Raw genomic sequence first — 21,460 nt, 5'->3', positions numbered from 1 at the left:
GTTTAACATTTTTACTAGTATGTGAGGTTAAGGCTTATTTTCTCCAATGTGTTCATTCGCTTCCCTTCTTTGCCACCTTTCCATGTCATTATTGCTTTGTATAATGCATGGTGACTAGCCTGATCATTTTTGTGTGTTATTTTGATCCTTACATTTCTACAACAACATTTCAGATTTATGATGGTTTTTACGTACTTTATTTTTGCCACTCGAGCCCACAACAGATCATACATGTGACGATTTACATACCATGGTCTATATAATCACTAATTTTTATCACTACAGTCACTGTTTTCATCCCTTGTCGATTCATTTTACCTATGTCCCATCACCTTGTTTCCTAAAAATGTCACATAGCCTCATGCTTGGGAGTTATTTAGCCTATCAGCACACCACAGCACATTCATATTCTGTTATGTCCTTAAATGAAGTAATGAAAGTGTTCAGCCCAGTCAATCCAGGTTCTCTATACCATCGCTGATACTCTCAGTTGCACCATATCATGCCTATAGGTCTCCGGCATGGCCCTCCACTCAGTCAAAGTTGGTGTTCCTACTGTACATCTGCTCAGCGGCAGACAGTGTATCGTGTTAGTTCTTGGGTTCTGTTTACTTTGTCCCACCCACTTGGAGATAACATTCTTGGGTCAGTTTGGTTATTGGGCCTGCCCGCCCCTATTTTCTAGTTCCCCAACATGCAGTGACTGGAGCTCTTGCACTGACTGGTTCGACCGCATGTAGTGCGTTATCAAATATAATAAGTGAGTCACCTTGTTTCGGCTGTCCGCTCTTTTGGCTTTTACACATATGTTGCAGGTAGCAGGGGCTGTGTGGCATGGACTGGGCAGTTGTTTAGGTTAGAGGGTCTTGTGAAAACACAAAAAGGGCTTCTGTCTCAAATGGTGCAGGCCGAACATAGGAAGAACGTAGATACAAGGACCACTGGTATAACAGTTGTAAACTGTATAACAGTTGTAAATTGTGGTAGCTGTGTTGGGAAAGTACTTGAGCTCCAAGCTCTAATAGAAAGCACTGATGCTCAAATCGTTATAGGCACTTAAAGCTCACTAAAGCCGGAGAAAAGTTCAACCGAAATGTTTGCAAAAACTCTACCAGTGTTCCAAAAGGATGGGCTAAACACAGTTAGCAGCGGCATGTTTGTTGCTGTCAGAAGTAGTTTATCTTGTCATGAAATTGTTTGGGTAGAGGCCATTTTCAGCAACTGGAATAAAATAATAATTGGATTCCTTTACCAACCTCCCAATTCGGATGACACAATTGCTGAAAGATTAAAAGAAAACTTGAGCTTAATTTCTAACACGTATATGACTCATACAATTATAGTTGGGGCGACTTGAATTTAAACTCAGTATGTTGATGAAAATACATGTTTAAAGCTGGAGGACCATAAAACATCATCCATAATTGTGTTAAATGCATTCTCTGAAAATTATTTTGAGCAGTTAGTTCATGACCCCACATGAATAGCAAACGGTTGTCAAAACACACTTGACCTCTTAGCAACAAATAATCCTGAGCTAATAACAAGCATCAAAATAGATATAGGGAGTAGTGGGCACAAGGTTGTTGTAGGGAGATTGCATATTGTAACCCCCAAATCCTCCAAAAATAAACTAAAAATAACTTATTCAAAAAAGCAGATAAATACTCACTTGATGCCTTCCACTCCTCCAGGTTAACAATGTAAGTGTAGACCAGATGTGGCTTGAATTCAAAGAAATAGTATCAGCAGCAACTGAGAGATTTGTGCTAAATAAATCAACAAATGACTGAGCTGATTCTCCTTAGTACACAAAATGGGTCAGAACACTGTTGCAGAAACAACAAAAAAACATGCCAAATTTAAATGGACACAAAATCTCCAACAAGACTGGCAATATTTTTCAGAAACTCAAAGTTCAGTGTGGACTTCAATGTGAGATGCTTATAATAGTTTCCACAACAAAACTTTGTCTCAAAACCTGCCAGAAAATCCAAATAGATTCTGGTTGTATGTAAAGAATGCTAGCAGCAAGACACAATCAATGCCTTCTCTGTGCAATAGCAATGGAAATATTATTGATGACAGTGCTGCCAAATGAGAGTTACTAAATACAGCATTCCGAAATTCCTCCACCAAAGAAGACGAAGTAAATATTCCAGAATTCGAATCAAGAACAGCTGCCAACATGAGTAATGTAGACTAGATATGCTCGGAGTAGAGTAGCAACTTAAATCACTTAACAAACGCAAGTCTTCTGGTCCAGATAATATACCAGTTCGGTTCCTTTCAGAGTATGCTGACACAATAGCTCCATATTTAACAATCGTGTACAACCGTTCGCTTGATGACAGATTCATTCCCAAACACTGGAAAGTTCCACACGCCACACCAACATTCAAAGAAGGTAGTAGGAGTAATCCACTAAATTACAGGCCCATCACATTAATTTCGATATGCAGCAGGATTTTGGAACAAATATTGTGTTCAAACATCACGAATTACCTTAAAGAGAACTGTCTATTGATACACAGTCACCACAGATTAGAATACATAGTTCTTGTGAAACACGGCTAGCTATTTACTCACGTGAAGTGTTGAGTACTATTGACAAGGGATTTGAAATTGATTCCATATTTCTAGATTTCCAGCAGGCTTTTGACACTGTACCACACAAGTGGCTTGTAGTGAAATTGCGTGCTTATGGAATACTGTCTCAGTTACTTGACTGGATTCATGTTTTCATGTTAGAGAGGTCACAGTTTGTAGTAATTGACAGAAAGTCATGGGTCAGGGCCCGTACAAAGTCCCAATTTTATTTCAATTTTTTACACAGTTCAATCAAGCCACTCTCACAAATGATGATGATGATGAAATGATGAGGACAACAACCCAGCTCTCAGGCAGAGAAAATCCCCAACCCAGCCGGGAATCAAACCCGGGACTCTCTGATCCAGAGGCAGTAATGCTAGCCACTAGATAAAACAGGTGTGATTTCTGGTGTTACCCACAGTAGTGTTATAGGCCGTCTGCTCTTCCTTATTTATATAAACGATTTAGGGGGGTACCTGAGCAGCTGTCTTAGGTTGTTTGCAGATGGTGCTGTCATTTACTGACTAGTAAAGTCATAAGAAGATCAAAACAAATTGTAAAATGATTTAGAAAAGATATCTGTGTGGTGCAAAAATTGGCAATTGACCCTAAATAATGAAAAGTGTGAGGTCATCCATGTGAGTGCTAAAAGAAATACATTAAACTTCGGTGACATGATAAATCAGTCAAATCTAAAGGCTGTAAATTCAACTAAATACCTAGGATTTACAATTATGAAAAACTTAAACTGGATAGAACACATAGAAAATGTTGTGTGGAAGTCTAACCAAAAACTGCATTTTATTGGCAGGACACCTAGAAAATGTAACAGATTTACTAAAGAGACTGCCTATGCTACACTTGTCTGTCCTCTTTTTGAATACTGCTGTGCAGTGTGGGATCCTTATGAGATGGGATTGACAGAGTACATTGATAAAGTTCAAAGAAGGGCAGCACATTTTGTATTGTCGTGAAATGGGGGAGAGAGTGTCATTGAAATGATACAGGATTTGGAGTGGACATCATTAAAATAAAGGCTTTTTGTTATGGCATAATCTTCTCACAAAATTTCAATCACCAATTTTCTCCTCTGAATGCGAGAATATTTTGTTGACACCGACCTACAAAGGGAGAAACAGACATCATAACAAAATACGGGAAATCAGAGCTCGCATGGAAAGATATAGGTGTTCACTTTTTCCATGTGCTGTTCGAGAGTGGAATGATAGATAACTATTGTTTTGTTTTGTCTTAGGGTGCAAAAACAACTGGAGTCATCAACGCCCACATGAAAACTATAGAACTTGAAGACAGAGAGGAGTTAAAAATGACTGAACGTCAATCCCAATTGACATAAGAGAAGACACCTAAAACAAAGACATGGAGAAAGGGCTACAAAAGACACCATACAGAATGGAGGTCCAAAACTAAAAATTAAGTGGCCTTCGCGACATTTCTTTGATGAATAAAAATTAAAACGCGGTTGACAGCCTGCACATCATTTGCTAAAACAGCTGTTAACTCAGACAGCAAACCCAAGCAGCAACATAAACGGCTGAAAAATGGACATTCCTTCAGGAAGTGGCAGATAGTTGAAACTTGGGCACAATGTGAACAAAGTGGTGGGGGAGCACCACTTATCAAATGACGAAGGCTAAAAAGGCAGTGCCCAATACACAACATAGTTAAAATGACCTACTCCCAAAGGGAGGGCCGAGAGGAGGTCGTCCAAGCTGCTGGGAGAGGATTAATAATCCCGAGCTTATTCCCACCAAGGGAAGACCAATGGCAATGCCAAAGGGACACCACCTCCTGACAGACAGCAACACAGAGATCATTGGAGGAAATATAGGAACTAGTGGGCTGAGGTACGAGGACTGCAGCCTTGGCAGCAGCTTCATTTCCTGGCAGACTGACATGAGCTAGAACTCACAAAGCAAGTGCAGTTTTCCTGGACCTGTTGTACTAAGGGATGAGCAGTGTACAGTACACATAGACTTTGAAGGGTGCTGAGAAAATCTGAGCAGAGGACACGATTGAAAATCTGTGTTGCTGGATGTACTCTGTGGCCTGATTGAGGGTGAAGAGCTCGGCTGTAAATACTGATCAGTGTGCCGAAAGTCAATATGTACAGATGTGGTTGCCAATGACAAAGGCACACCCAACACCATGGTCAGTCTGAGAGCCATCAGTGTACACAAAGGTACTATCGCGAAGTGCCATGTGAAGGTCATGAAACTGATGGCGATAGGACGAGGCTGGAGTAGTGTCCTTAGGAACAAATGAAGCCAAGGTTAACATGGGCCACTTCACGAAGCCAATGTGGGGAAAGGTTCACACCCTCTGGAAAAGTTGCAGGTAGTGTGAAGTTAAGCTGCTGAAGCAAGCACCGAAAGCAGACTCTGGGATGTAACAGAAAAGAAAGATATGCCCCATTCTGGTGATCAAAGGAATCATTGAAGGAGGAGACACAGGATGGGTGGCCATACATAGCAGACAAACGGCAGACATACCTGCTCATCAGAAAGTCACTGTGGTAGGACAGTAATAGTTCAGTAGCTTCAGCATACAGACTTTCAATTGGGCTACTGTAAAAGGCACCAGAGGCCAAACGGATGCCACAATGGTGGATAGTATTGAGATGGCAAGAGGGACGGACATGCAGATGCATAAACAAAGCACCCATAGTTGAGTTTTGAATGGACAAGGAACTGGCACAAATGGAGGAGAGTGGTTCGATCGGCACCCCCAGGAAGTACCACAGAGGACACTGAGGGACTGTGTACAGTGGGCTGCCAGGTAACACACATGGGAGGAGAGTTTCCTATTGAGCATGAGCCCGAGGAATTTCATAGTTTCAATGAACGGAAGAGCAACAGGCCCAAGATGTAAAGAAGGTGGGAAAAACCATCTGGGCTGCCATATATTCAGACAGATAGTTTTGTCAGTGGAAAAACGAAGGCTATTGTCAATGCTCCAGGAGTAAAGATGATCAAGACATCACTGAAGACACCGCTCAGTGAGACAGACCTGTGGAGAACTGCAATAGATAGCAAAATTATCAACAAAAAGGGAGCCTGAGATGCCTGGCAGGAGACAGGCCATTATAGGGTTAACGGCGATATCAAAGAGGATGACACTCAGGACGGAACATTGAGGCACACTGTTTTCCTGAATAAAGGTGTCCGGCAAGGCAGAACCCACAAGCACATTGAAAACTCGGTCTTTTAAAAATTCCTGAAGGAAACAGCGCAGGCAGTCACTGCAGATACCGGTTCTCCAACAGGTTTCGTAGGCCTTCTCCAAATCGAAAAACACGGCCAGTGGGATTTCCACAGAAAATCATTCATGACATGGGTGGACAAAGTAACAAGATGGTCAACTGTAGAACGACGCACTCGAAATCCTCACTCTGCAGTCGTTAGTAACTTGTGAGACTCAAGCCACCATACCAGCCAGGCCTGAATCATACGTTCCATTACCTTGCAAGATGCAGCTGGTGACAGAAATGTGGCGGTACCTAGGAGGAAGGTTTTTGTCCTTACTGGGGTTATGTATGGGTATGACAGTGGCTTCACACCAACATCCGGGAAAAGAGGATGTAATGAGTCTTGTCTCTTCCTACTGCTTATGACTATGATGGATCATGTTTGATTTTAAATGGAGTTTGACTACTGTTCTCCCTCAGAGAAACAATATGTATGGGTCTGAAATGGAATGACTGCATAGTTTCAGTCATAGGCAAAGGTGGTGGCAGATGTCAGTTCATTGGAAGAATACGAGGAAAATACAGCCAGATTACAAAGAAGACAACTTACAAAACTATTACGCGAGCAGTCTTAGAACACTACTCAAGTGTGTGGTACCCATACCACACAGGACCAACAGTGGACATTGAATGCATTCAAAGACGAACAGCACAAATTGTCACCGGTTTGTTTGACTCATGGGAGTCATTTACATAGCTAAGTGACTGTGGCATAATAAATTATTACACAAAGGTGAGAGCATTTACTCACTGAGAGACAATATGAGATAATGTTAGGGATATAATGTCTCTCTGTCTCTCCATACTGAGCATTCATGGCTACCACATCTGAGCACCGAGCCATCACTTAAAAGCCTTCTGTTAAGATATTTTTTGATTATTGAAATTTCATTCTGCGATGATGTATCATTTTGATGAGGTTGTGTTCAGGTTGTCTAACATACAAGGAACCAGCATCTCATGTTCTTGTGAGCAGTAATTAGTAATTTATCAAAACTTGATTGTAACTGACATCACCTCTGGATTAAAACTACAAGGGTTGCCCAGAAAGTAATGCATCACATTTTTTCCTTCAAAAATTCTTTATTGAACATGATGAGAATTACACATGAACGAATGGTGTTTTATCTACACACCCTATTTTTCCATGTAATCTCCATCCTGTTCTATGGTCTTCCTCTGGCGTGAAACAAGCGTGTGTGTGCCCTGTTGGAACCAATCCTTGTCCTGGTGGTGGAGCCTGTGCTTCACTGTGTGAATCACCTCCTCATCGTCCTGAAAGTCTTCCATGAATGGCATCCTTTAATGGCCCAAACAAATGGAAGTCCAAGGGGGCTAGGTCAGGTGTGACAGCTGTGGATGTCTCCCTGACCACTGCAAATTGTGGAGCTCTGCTGAACTGCCTTCTTATAACCTCACCCTCCATGTCCGACGACTATCTGTACTTCACCCCAGTTTCTTTCTCTGTAGCAAGAAATTCAATGGTGGCATGTTGCTTGTAACATACATCTACAGATGCCATTTTGAAGCTGTCCTACAGCCCAGAATTGTCATTTTTGAGTTATCTGTATTTATTTCCATTTATGATTGTTGCCATTGTAGATAATCTAGTATCAATTTTGGTTGAGGGTCAAAATCATAAATGTGATATACACAATCAGTTCAGATGAGGAAGCTGTACTGAGTTTGAAGTCTTTCTGGCCTATATTGCTAGGCACAGGAACTTTTGACGGATCTCATGTAAATTGTAAAACAAAATTTTGCCATTTAGAAAAATTCCTACAGTTCAGCTCAGTTTCATATACAGGTCGATAAGCTTTACACTGAGGAGAAAGCATGTGATTTCCTTTTAAGGAAAAATTACAGGGAGTTGATAAACACTAGAGTTAAATAACAAGAAAGATTGAATGCTATATCAGGCAAGTGCTTGACAATTACAAGACCTCTGCAATGTAAAAACCAACAAGCACTTGCATGTGGTCCTTACAGAACAATTACGCAGCTCAGGTGAACACAGTGATAAGTGCAATGCCATACACTTTGAGTCATAGAGCAATCAGTGATTCCTATGAGCAGCAGCATGTAATACCCCAACAAAAAGTTGTAATTTCACTCAACAAAAGTCAGGGTGATGCTTCATGGTAAACCACAATGGCTGCCTGCCACAGAAACGCAACAGCAAGTGACAGGTAAAATGGCTGGTGTTAAGAGGGACCTATGTACAATTTCTGAGATTATAGCAACATTTGAAGAGTTACAAGAAAATGAAGATGTACTTAGTGATGCTGATATCTCTGACCAGGATCCAGTGTTCATTCCCAGTGCTTCAGAGGTATGTGAATTTGCAAATCTGTTGTAGACATAATACGTTTCATAAACATTATGGTAATGCATGTAAATACCATTATGTTCCTGAAAACCATGAAATATGAGGTTATTATCGAATGGTTGCTGTTGAATACTTGATGGTATGTATTTGTAATAATAATAATAATAATAATGTGTATATGTAATAATAATAACAGTAATAGTAATAATCTTTGTTGCTATTCAGGTAATCTGCGGAAGATTTCTGTCTGGCCTTGATACCAAGCAAACTGTCCCTGTCTCAGATACTTGTCATCAATGGGAGGAAGAACTGATGAAGAGGTCTTCTTGGAAAAGGATGAGATGCATTTTACAATAGAAGTTTAAGCAGATGTGTAGTACAGGTGAAGAATATGTATCTTGTTCTGGAAAAACTGCAGATAAAAAGGAGACAGAGCATAATTGCCACAGTACTCTTAAATGTCGTGGCAAATTTTGTGAAACCAATGTGAGGTAAATGCTCAAAACATTATGGGAAATTGGTGACTTTGATGTTCCAAATGCATCTCTCTGTTAACCTAATAAATATATCCAGGTGGAAGGTGACCTCTGAATATCCATCATCTATTTTCATCAGTGAGACATTATGTCTTGACATCTGGCAAGAAGTTAGTTTCATGAAAAATGGGAGGCAAAATCCACTTTCTATTCTTCAAATAAAATGTGATGAACCTATACACATAAAAAATATGAAAGCTGCTGACATTCTGTCCTTCATAGATTGCATCACTCCTGTTAATTATGAATTTTTCTTGTCATTAAAACCAATTCATTTGGACAATGGACACATCTGGGGTGAGTGACTGATTAAGTACTTTCAAGCAGTGAGTTATAGAGTTGAGTCTTCCAGTAACTCTTTGTAAATGTTCTCATATGAATATTTGTAATTATGATCTGTTGTTAGTGTATATTAACATAATGGCACCTTCACAACAGAAATGTGCTTATTTTTGCATATTTCATATGTTGCTGTGTGTTTCTTGTTTTCTTTATATATGTATGGAAGAATATAAATGTTAAAGGCCACACATAACATAATGGATGTTAGAATAAGATTATTCAGATTTATGAATCCTCTTTATCTGCAAACTATCATTTTAGTGCTTACCACTTTGTTCCCCCGAGCTTCTCTATTCTTATGCACTTCTAGAAATGAGTGGATCCAGGATAGAATAATTTTTTTTTTGTGCCACCTATAAGATTTAGTTCTGGCTCAATGACATGTCTAAAAACTAACCAATTCACTTATAACAAATGGCGGTTTTTTGAGTATGCCGCCCCCCCCCCCCCCCCACACACACACAAAATACTCAGTCCAGAGCCGTGTGACTGATACGGTCGCAGTTTCGAATCCTGCCTTGGGTGTGGATGTGTGTGATGTCCTTAGGTTAGTTAGGTTTAAGTAGTTCTAAGTTCTAGGGGACTGATGACCTCAGATGTTAAGTCCCATAGTGCTCAGAGCCATTTGAACCATTTTTGAACCCCCTCCCATCAGTACTAAGGTTATCAACTAACCTGAAGGAGAGTTGGATGTGCGTTTAATATCATATACTGAAGTGCATTGTCTGTTAGGCAGTGTAAATGAGGACAGCGCTGTGTTAAAAAGTCAATTTGGAATCTTTCCCAAATTGGAAAGCAGCATGACAGTTTGCAGTTTCGGACTTGTCTGTGGTATGAGCCAGGCAAGCTAATTATACCTAAAGACAAGGAGGCATCATTATCTACAACTACAGCACACAGCATTAAGAGGCAGAGGGTTGGACTAAATGTTGTTTTCCTGTTTGGAATCAACTTGCTGTTTCCATTTTAAGGAACAATAGAGTTTCAGAAATATTCCTGTAGCTGATGCTGAAAAACAAGATCACAGTATAGTATTAGCAGAATGGAGGCTGCCGGCGAATCTTCTAGGCTGGGTCCATGAATCTTTTTTTCCTGATGTTTCATCCAGAGCTATGTTGGACATATTAACAGGTCCTGCTGAATCCACTGAGTCTTGCCAACTGACAGATCAGATATCAAAAAATGACGTAAGTACCGAGAAAAAGGGGGTGTGGTGAAAGTTTACACATGATCAGCACAGATAATTCTTCTCAAAGATGAAATCTAACTACCGGATTGTCATCAGTCAAAGATAAAACTTATCTATCAACTCTGTACAGCTACTGTCAATATCTTAGTAAGTTTCATGACAACTTCTTTTCTTTTAAAACAGTCCCTATGTATATATTACAACGGTTTTTCAATGTAGCTGAGACTAATACTTTATCACTGTATATGAAATTTTGTTTAGGGCACCTTCAATTCATAATTTCCTGACTGAAGAGCATGCTCTGCAAAAGCTCCCCCCTTCAACAAAGTCCTTTGTTTTCTTTCAGCACATATTTATTCATGTTTCTGCATAAAAAGTTCTCAATTTACTTGCCACATCAACATTCCCAGCTTTTGATGACTGCCTCCATCGTCGTCATAGCCCTACTCATGTTTCTCTTTGTAGTTCCATTGTAGACCTTATCATGTGTACATTGATTTCCAACCACCATGCATGCTGATGTTGGAGAGCATTATTCTTTACAGATTTATGGACTTGAAATATTTTCTTGTCCCATGCATGTGCACACACTTGTGTGTGTATGTGCACAAAGCAGGCATTGTAGGCAAGCACACGATGTTGTGTGGCATGCTCGGCAACTGGATGGACCAGCTGTCCCTTGACCACAATCTGGCAGTGGCCATTCACCTGCACAGACAGCTGGTTGGTGGTCACACCATAAAATGCTCTACAGTACTTGCAGCTTTGCTTGTAGACAACTTGGCTGTTTTCACAGGAGGCCCAGCCAGTGATGTGGCAGGATACGGCTGTGACAAGACTACAGTTGAGCTCTACCAAAACTACTTTTCTGTAGTTTTGGTAAACCACATGAATGACATAGTAAATTGTAGGATTACTAGTAGTATTGATAAGGATTAAAAAAAAATAATGTGTAAGTGAGATACTGTGAGCCAAAGATTTTTGTTTGTTTTGCACATAATTAGAACTGCACATTATTCTGTGTTTGTCCATTGTGACTTTATATCCTTACGGAATATAAATTGGATTTTACAAGTAATTATGTAACCAAAGCAACTATTTTTAATGCAAGTACAGTTTAAATACACAAACTTAAAAAGTATGTATAATTTCTGTTGTTATTTTTTACTCAACAAAATGTTCTTCATCATGATCAAAGGAAAGAGTTTCTTGTTGTTACTGATAAATGTGAAAGTTGTTTATGAATAACAGAAATGTTTTGTATAAGTTTGACAAAGTACCATAGGGAAGCAATGTTTACCTCTGCTTAACATTACACATCAACAATTTTTTAATAAAACCTGAATTAAATATAAACAATTTCAATTTTGATATAAATGGTGTTTACTTTTAAGTAACAGACAAGAGGATAACTTACAAAGTACAAAAATGTTCTGTAGGTTAAGTATATTACAGGAGAATGAGTCATGGGGCAAGTGACTGGGAGCAGGGCTAGACAAGGACACTACAAAGATTGTGTGGGCAATGGAATACTACAGAGGGAAAGATAGGGAGGATAGGCAGGAGAGTATTTCTCTCTCAGGGTATGGCAAGAGGTAGCTGAAACCATAGAGAGAATGTGATTCAGTTGCTCCAGTCATGGTTGGTAGAGTCACAAAGGGAACACGTCCGTGGGCAGTCAGTGGATATATGATGGATTGTAGGTGACTGGAAAGACAAGTGGCAGGAGATCTATTTCTGGGCAAGGTGGGAGGGTAATTTTGGTCTGGGAAGACCCCATTGAGACCCAAGACATAATGTGTGACTGCTCGTAACTTCAGAAGCAATGGCAGAAAGAATATGCTTATGTATGTTTTACCTGATATTGGAATCTATGTGTGATCATGTGTATTGATGGATGCAGGCTTGGCATGCATAACAAACTAATTTGAAGCTACAGCCATAAATTTTTTTTCTGAACAAAACAAGTGAAATTTACCTCAGAAGTAGATGGTACAAGCCAGTATTTTCATTCTTCAACCATGTGTTCAGGAACCACTTCTGTTTTATGTTGTGCTTTCCTCAAATATCTTTGAGTTTGCCTGTGAATTTTTGCTCTGTCAGTATAATGAGTCTGTTAAATAACTTGTTCCTAGTTAAACTTGTTAATGCACTTATGGGTTTGTCACATTGTTTCACATTTCTGCCAAGTAAACACATGTATTTTATTGTTCAGTGCATTCATTCAACAAGAATGTTTCTGTTAACACCAATATTAGTTCTGTAACAGTAGACCTCTGCCAAATTCTGATGTTTTTAGAATAACAGTTTTGGATACATAATCCAGACACAGCTGTAATAGGTTCTGAAGTCAATTACTCCAGTGCTAAAGGAAATTCGTGCTCAAAAGTTATAACTTCTCCTTCTTGCACTAAACTTCTCACTAACTCAAAAGTTTTAGCTTCTCTTTCCTTCAATTTATTTTAATGCATGTATCTTTTCTCCATGTCCTGTCAGTGCATGTCAATCTCCTTGTTGACTATGCATATGTGGCTTCCCTTCCAATCACGCTCTGAACAAGGTAGCTAAGCCATTGTTAGTGCACATTTCGGAGAATTAGCATGTGTACTGGTCCAGATATCCTGACATGGGTTTTCCAAGCTGCTAAGATGAATGCTGGGGTGGTCCCACTGCTAAGTCCATGGTCAACTTCATTCTGCATCATCACCTACTTTATACACATATATATTATTTCTGTAATTTGTCTGACACATACAGGTATGCATAAAAGTTACATTTTGGACCTTCCCCCCCCCCCCCCCCTTCTTGCATTTTTCAATATGCCATGAACGTAAACATAAGCTTCTCTACTGGGCAATTTGTTACCACAAGCAGATTTTCTGCTTTCACATTCGTCGACTTCGCCAAACCATAACCAAATCGTCAGCTTCCAACCTAACGTAGACCTCAAGCTGTGATGCAGATGAGTCTGTCACCACAAACAAGATTTCAGGGAGGAGGCCTAATACATAACTGTGAACCAGTTCTATTGAATTGTGTAATAAATAAAATAAATAGGTCAACAAAACAGCCTTATTACTGGTTCTTTCATCTGTTAAAGCTAAGCATTATAAAACAACGCAAGGGAAATCTGACAAATACCTGACGGCGCATTTTTTTTATATAGCACCTCTTGGACAAAAAATTTTGAAATATGAAAGCTCAAGGAAAACCTTGTCTCGTGCCATCATGCATAAGTAGATATATTAATCAAAAATCATTAGTTCTACAATGCAAATATTGTCAACGGTTGTAGTTCTTATTCATAATGAGGAAAGTCTTCCTTTCTCTCATGTCTTGTAACACAAGACATACACGTTATCGTTAGCACTAATTCGTTAACCCACTCTTCTACACTGGTGCCGCAGTCATTATGTTTCGTGGCATCGATTTGGTATACTTCTCAGTACCGCATTAATCTCTTTTTTTTATCAGATGGTGTCACTAACTTGGAATTAGACAAAGGATGTATTCTTTTACCGAGTATCGGATGGATTGGAATACTCTTTGCTATGTGAACAGCTCGGCTTGTTTCTTTCAGCTTACGTCAAAATCTAAATGACTAATACCATTTTGATGCCCCACATGAGTAATAACGTGCTTTACTTTGCAGTTACCATCTCTTGTCTCGGTTACTTCAAGGCTGGAAGGACAGACACCACCTATTTTGTTTGTTCCTTGTGTTTTCATGTTGCGTATGCCCTTACTTTTAGATAAAAACTGTCCTGAACGATGACATACAAAGAAATGCCGTACGACGTTGTCTGAAGTGCAATAGGCTCCACGCTTTTTGATATAAAATGACATCGTCTTTTTCTCAGTCTGTTGCTTCCAGTCACCGAAATCCTGGAAAGATGCAAATTCAGACTCCTTTGATGTTATCGATACATCATGTATTACTGATAAGTGATCGTAATAGCATTTCTTCGAAAGGACTGAAATATCGCACAATGCACATCTTATTTTTATACAACTATTCTCCGATGCATGTGCGTTTCTTTCGTGGAACATTAAATTGCGCTTCTGGTTGAACTGTTTACCACATACACTACACAAAAATTTATAACACTTTTGCATCTTTAATTCCGGAGCGATATCGCTTAACATTCCTGGATGCGCCTGTGATACGTGTTTCCTCAGATTCTTGTTATAATTATAGCTTCTTCCGCACTCTGAACATTTGTATTTTTTATCTTCATTCATCATGTTTCTGAGGGTTCTGTCCCAGTTCCAGAAAGGAGAAAAACTTTGTACTTAAACCACAGCTAAAAATTTTTATGCTACGTCAACGAAAACTACACACTCAACAGATACACAAAATTTTCGAGCACTTCTTGCAGTTTTTGATGTCAGGCTGCAATCCCCTAATAGCTAAATAGCCCGAATTTTAGCTTCTGCTAACCTCGTGCCACTTCGGCTCTTCCCGTGAAGGATCGGATCTAAGGAAACGAAAGCTTCTCATGGTCGATACCCGTTACCTATGCGCTAAGGTCGATTCGTCGACTGCGATTCAACACACTGGAAATTGTCCGCCCACTTCCGACAGATCTTACGACTTGGCTATGGTTTAGGACAATCAGTCGTTTAAACGAAACAAATACCATTGTTAAATACCATTGTTCGTAGCACCGTTTTTTTCCCTTATTATCTTTAACTTAGCCCGTTTTCTATGGCAAATGCTGTAATGTGCGCAATGAACTCTAGTTCCTGCCAAGACCGAGAGAAGTTCAATCCGGCCCGAACGAATTCCCGCAAAGAACTGAAAAAGTAAATGACATAAGATCAGGAAGTGGGTTGGAGGATGTATATTAGAGCACCATGCTAATACTTCTAAGCGGTCTATAAGTGGCCAAATTCTATAATAATTAACGTTGTCTGATTAGGTTTACGGCTCTATGCTGCTGTGAACGAGCCTGTAGCATATTGAAATGTCTCCTTGAAATATTTCAGATTTATTTCACACTTTCTGCATAATTTATGCTGGCAAGCAACCCAATCACAATACGTACAAGTTCCACATTAACGAGCGCCTACATTTTCGCTTTGAAGGCAGAATCCTGCCGTCCCGGGCATAAATATTGCACAGAAATATTGTGTCGTCGTTGGCCTGGCTCTTTTGCGCAATGTATTGACACAATATTGTTGCGCAATAAATAAAGAGCGTGTAAGGGCCCCTGTAAGCATAAATTGGCTGCTTCATTCCGCTCAGTTTTGCTCGTCCATAATTCCGTCACACACAGAAACATGTTGCTATAACAACTCACGGGACAGTTGTAATTGGAAAGTTACGTGATTGCAATTGTAAGTTCGTGTAATTTCATAAGAAGACTCTGGTTGGTGAATTTTTAGCTCAAGATGAGTGTCATACACGATAATCCGGAACCTGGAGTTATAGATACGGATCTATTAAAGAACTTAGTTATGCAACAAGCACCTGACGGAGAAGCCGGAAAAGTATTTTTGAGAGATGGAGTAGTTTTGGAGAAAGTTCGCACAATTCGACTAGAGGACCTGAGTCAGTAAAAATAGAAATTTAAGAATTAGTTCGTTATTGATAGTGCAAAATGCAATATATATGTAATAGTTTTGTTGACGACAGAAATGTTGCATTTTGTACGTTTCAGTTGTTCTTAGAGTCGACAAAACATATACAAATATTACGAATTAGTTCATTGTTCATAGAGCAGAATGCAATATATATAATAAGTTTTGTTAATGACAAAAATACTGCATTTTATACGTTTCAGATATTCTTAGAATCGACAATTTATGGATGATGACATCCCTAGTGAAACTGCAACTTACATTAAATATTATTCAGAAGATAGAGAATTTGGATGCGCTTGTAAATCTGAAAGAGCTGGATTTATCTTTCAATCAGATCGAAGTTTTAGAAAATCTGGAAAAACTTACAAAACTTGAAATACTCACAGTTTATGAAAATAATATTAAAAAAGTAGAAAATATGGACCAGTTAATCAATCTAAAACTGTTTAGCATTGGAAGAAACAGAATAGATGGCAGAGATAGTGTAAGATCGATTTAGTATGTGAAGGAAATATTTCAACACTTACATTGCATTATAGTATTCACTGATAAATCAGGATAATTAATTAAGACAGATATTTTTCAGGTTGTGTATTTAAGGCGGTTTCCTCTGTTAAGATCTCTTACAATGGAAGGGAATCCATGTTCACAAGAAGATGATTTTACTGAATATATTTATGCGTGTCTTCCAATGCTAATGTATTACCATTACCGATTTATTTACCCACATGAAAAAGAAGCTGCCAAAAAAAAGTACAGGTAAACCTGAATCCTAGTGTGCAATTTTTCTTTCTTTCAAATTATACAAGAAATTTTACATAATTTAATCGCAGTGTTGAGTGTGTAGCTGGCAGTCATTATTCCAAATAGGTACCCAATTTGTTAAAAAAAAGAGGGGAGGGAATTCTATTGTCTCAGTACTGTACTAAGAAGCAATTACCATTTATTTGTGGCTATTATGCCTGTTATTGGGCATTTCTGGGCTTATTTATATTTCATTGTGGGGGCTGATGATTGCCTTGAAGCATTTTCTGATGTGTATCAACACTTTTGTAATCACATCAGAAAAAGATAAAATTAGATGAACTTGAAATTATTGTTATGTATTTTAGAGTACAAGTAGCAGTTGCAGAGCAGTTTTTGTCACCTCGTCGTTAGCACAACTAAAATATAGTATATATATAAAAAAGTGTATATTTGTTTGTTTTGTGTGTAATATAGGTGCTAAACAAAGTTTATGGCTGTAGATAGAGAGATGCTGAATGAGACACATTTGGCTGTCGAGACAGCAATTTGTGATGCCTTCAATGACTACCATAGCAGAATAATGTCAAATGATGTTTCATGAAACCCAAAGAAATTGTGGTCATATGTAAATGCTGTTAGTGGCACCAAAGTTAGTGTCCAGCCCCTAGCATATGGGACAGGAACTGAAACTGAGGCTGGTAAAGCAAAAGTGGAAATGCATAAGTCCATTTTCAAAAGTTCCTTTACAAAGGAAAACCCAGGAGAATTGCCCCAATTTAATCCTTGTACGACGGAAATATGAATGAAGTGTTAGTGTCAGTGGTGTTGAGATACATCTAGAATCGTTAAAATTTAATAAAGCTCCAGGGCCCGATGGAATCCACATCAGATGTGATACCAAAGTTGTGGTTGAGTTAGCCCCTCTTCCAATTATAATCTGTTGTAGATCCCTTGAGCAAAAACCATGCCCTGTTCTTGGAAAAAAGCACAGTCACACCCATATACAAGAAGGGTAGTAGAAGAGATGCACAAAATTACTTTTCAATATCCTTAACATCAATTTGTTCCAGGGTCTTAGAACATATTCTGAGCTCAAACATAATGAGGTATCTTGAACAGAATGACCTCCTCAGTGCCAAGAAGCATGGATTCTGGAAACATCAATCATTTGAAGTCCAACTCACACTTTTCTCACATGACATACCGGAAGCTTTGGCTCAATGTGATCAGGCATATTCAATACTGATTTCTGAAAAGCATTTGACTCAGTAGCACACCTATGCTTATTATCAAAAGTACCGTAATATGGGGTATAAAGTGAAATTTGTGACTGCATTGAGTACTTTTTGTTAGGGAGGAAGCAGCATGTTATCTTGGATGGAGAGTCATCATCAGAAGTAGAAGTAGCTTCAGGTGTGCCCCAGGGAAGTGTGTAGGTACTCCTGCTGTTCATGTTGTATGTCAATGACCATGCAAGCAATATTATTAGTAAACTTGGATTGTTTGCAGATGATGCAGTTATCTATGATGAAGTACTGTCTGAAACATGCTGGATAAATACTCAGTCAGATCTTGATAAGATTTCAAAGTGGTACAGAGGCTGGAAACTTGCTTTAAATGTTCAGAAATTAAAATTGTGCTCTTCGCAAAACAAAAAAACCTAGTATTCTAGGACTACAATGTAAATGAGTTACTGTTGGAATAGGCCAACTCATACAAATACCTGGGTGTAACACTTTGTGGGGACATGGAATGGAATGATCACCTAGGCTTAATTGTGGGTAGAGCAGTTGGTAGACTTCATTTATTGGTAGAATATTGGGGAAGTGCAGTCAGTCTACAAAAGAGATTGCGAACAAATCACTCATGTGACCTATTCTAGAATATTGTTCAAGTATGTGGAACCCATACCAAATAGGACTAAGAGGGGATATTGAGCATATACAGAGAAGGGCAGCATCAATGTTTGTTTGATCTGTGGGAGAGTGTCTGAGACACTGAAGGAACTGATCAGAAGACTCTTGAAAATAGCTGTAAACTATCTCGAGAAAGTTGGTTAATACATTTTCAAGATCTGACCTTAAATGATAACTCTAGGAATATACTACAACCCCATTTGTATCACTTACGTAGTGTTGTGAGGATAAGATTGGAATAATTACTATATGCACAGAGACATTCAAACAGTCATTTTTCCTGCGCTCCATATGTAAATGGAAGAGGAAGAAACCCTAATAACTGGTACAATGGGATGTACCCTCTGCATGCACCTCATGGTGGTCTGAAGAGAATAGATGTAGATACAGATAATTACTCCAACATTGGCAGAATTAATCATGACGCCAGTATGAGTAGTTTCATAGTTCGTGAGATGCTGGGCAGCCATAACTTGTGTATGGATGTGTAGTACATAATGTATGAACTATTTTACTTTACCTACTTTAATCATGATATTTACTTCCTGCTAAGAATGACCTTTAGAGATGGAATAATTAAGTATTGTAGGGTATTTATGTATAACTGAAGGCAGGCATCTTCTGTAAAGGGAGGGATGAAAAAAGAGCGTAACATCTGGAATTTTTTGTTGTACCAGTGCTGATCTATAAGATATACAATAAGACAGTGTTAGTAGTTTGTGGTTTATTTTTTGCTGTATCACACAGAATTTCAAATAGAAATTGACAATGGGGTTTTCTCAGTGGCTGGAGTGAAATACTATAGGTATCCATTTTATGATCTGATTATGGCCAAAACTGATAATTTATTTTTGTGACTGCTGGAAAATAAATTATTTTCAAAACAATAATTTGACCAATCACATATGTCTCCAGTATGACAAAAATGTCATTCTTTTCAAAATCAGTTAGTATTAGCTAGAGAATAACCAAGGTTGAATGTGTAACGGGAAAAATATTCTGTAAGTATTAATCATATGTCTGTACTCATACTCTACAAACCACTGTGAAGAGCTTGGCTATAGGTTCTTTCCATTACATCACATATTAGGGTTTCTTCCTGCTCCATTTACACAAGTAGCATGTCCAGAGTGACTTCTTGGATGCCTCTGTGCCTTTTGTAATTGGTCTAATAATATTTACATCCCCTACAAAAGTGATACATAGAGATCTGTAATGTATTCTGATTTTAGATACTTAATATAGGTTGCTGTGGGATAGTGGACATACATCTTAAATTGTCTGGCAGTTCACATTTTTCAGTTTTCTGTGGTGCTCTCCCCTGAGTCTGTCAAACCTATGACCATTAGTTTTGTCCTTTGTATACGTTCAATATCCCTTATTAGCCCTATTTGGTATGGGTCATGGATGCACAAGTGTTTTTGAAAGCTTTCTCCTTCGTAAACTGATTGCTTTTTCTAGTATCCTACCAATGAAATAAAATTTATTATCTGTTACGTATGACTGAACCTATGTGATCATTGTGATTCCATTTGTGACTCATGCAAATTGAATTGTTAATGCATTAATGGCATCCTTTTGCATGATGGAATCTTATCTCCATAACAGACAGCAGAGGGTTTCATTGAGTGATTGTATCTAAGGCACCCAAGGTCTAGGAGTAGCTTTTTTTTAACAATAATGAAAATGTCCTCGGACCCAGGTTCAGGCCCCACCATAGCTTAAATTTTGAATAACAATCATAAGTAATGGTGGCCAAAGACTTCCAACATAAGTCACCCTCATTCAGTCAATGGCCTTGTCAAAAAGGATGGAGGAATGGACAGAGGTTCAGGGCACTCTCTTCCCCTTGGGTTGGGTAATTGCCCCTAAACGTGGAAGGATCAGCAATGATCAATGGCATGAGGTTGCAGAAGGCAATGGAAAACACTGTATAAAAGACACATAATGTGTATCCACAGGACGTATGGCCTGTAATTGATAAAGTGTCATGATGATCTCTCCATTAGCAAAAGATTCCGAACTAGTCCCTCATTTGGATCTCTGGGAGGGGACTGCCAAGGGGGAGGTGATTATGAGAGAAAGATTGAATAACTAGTGGATGAATAATGTTCTATGAGTCAGGACATGGAATGTGAGAAGTCTCAACGCGGTAGGGAAGCTAGAAAATCTCAAAAGGGAATTGCTAAGGCCCACTCTAGATATAGTGAGTGTCAGTGAAGTGGAATGTAAAGAAGACAAGAATTTGCGTTCAAATGAGTGTAGGGCAATATTGACAGTGACAGAAGGTGGTGTAATAGGAGAAGGATTCTTTATGGACGGGAACATAGGGCAGAGAGTGAGTTACTGTAAACAGTTCAGCGATAGGATTGTTCTTATCAGAACTGACAGCAAACCAGAACTGACAACGATAGTTCAGGTACATAAAGGGAGATGAAAATCTTATAATTATGGGAAACTGGAATGTAGTAGTAGGGGAAGGAATAGAAGAAAGGGTTACAGGAAAATATGAGCGTGGTACTAGGAATGAGAGACGAAAAAGACTAATTGAATTCTGCAATAAATTTCAGCTAGTAATAGTGATTACTCTGTTAAAGAATCACAAGAGGAGGAGTCATACTTGGAAAAGGCAAGTAGGTACAGGAAGATATCAGTTAAATTACATCATGGTCAGGCAGAGATTCCAAAATCAGATACTGGACCATAAGGTCTACACAGGAGCAGATATAGACTCAGATCACAATTTAGTAGGGATGATGAACAGGCTGAAGTTTAAGAGCCTAGTCAGGAAGAATCAGTGGACAAAGAAGTGGAATATGGAAGTACTAATGAATGACGAGATATGACTGAATGTCTCTAAGCAATAGCTAAGTAGGCAGTTAAGCTGAAAACAAGTGGGCATCTCTAAAAAGGGCAATGACAGAAGCTGGAAAGGAAAACATTGGTGCAAAGAAG

At 38.8% G+C, this 21,460-nt stretch overlaps 1 protein-coding gene across 1 annotated transcript in view; it reads left to right on the top strand.

The window, feature by feature from the left end:
• The first annotated feature begins 15,637 nt into the window (after positions 1-15,637).
• LOC126355298 (dynein regulatory complex subunit 3-like) overlaps positions 15,638-21,460 on the top strand; it is an 85,439-nt gene continuing 79,616 nt past the window's right edge. The window contains exons 1-3 of the mRNA XM_050005589.1: positions 15,638-15,810; positions 16,043-16,326; positions 16,429-16,601. Coding sequence (XP_049861546.1) covers positions 15,651-15,810; positions 16,043-16,326; positions 16,429-16,601 — 617 coding nt within the window. The 5' untranslated portion in view covers positions 15,638-15,650. The remainder of the gene's footprint in view (positions 15,811-16,042; positions 16,327-16,428; positions 16,602-21,460) is intronic.

The sequence above is a fragment of the Schistocerca gregaria genome, chromosome 3, assembly GCF_023897955.1.
Source record: "Schistocerca gregaria isolate iqSchGreg1 chromosome 3, iqSchGreg1.2, whole genome shotgun sequence".
In the NCBI taxonomy this organism is placed as follows: domain Eukaryota; kingdom Metazoa; phylum Arthropoda; class Insecta; order Orthoptera; family Acrididae; genus Schistocerca; species Schistocerca gregaria.
The sequence above is the reverse complement of the archived record's forward strand: the minus strand, read 5'-3'. Positions and strand labels throughout refer to the sequence as shown.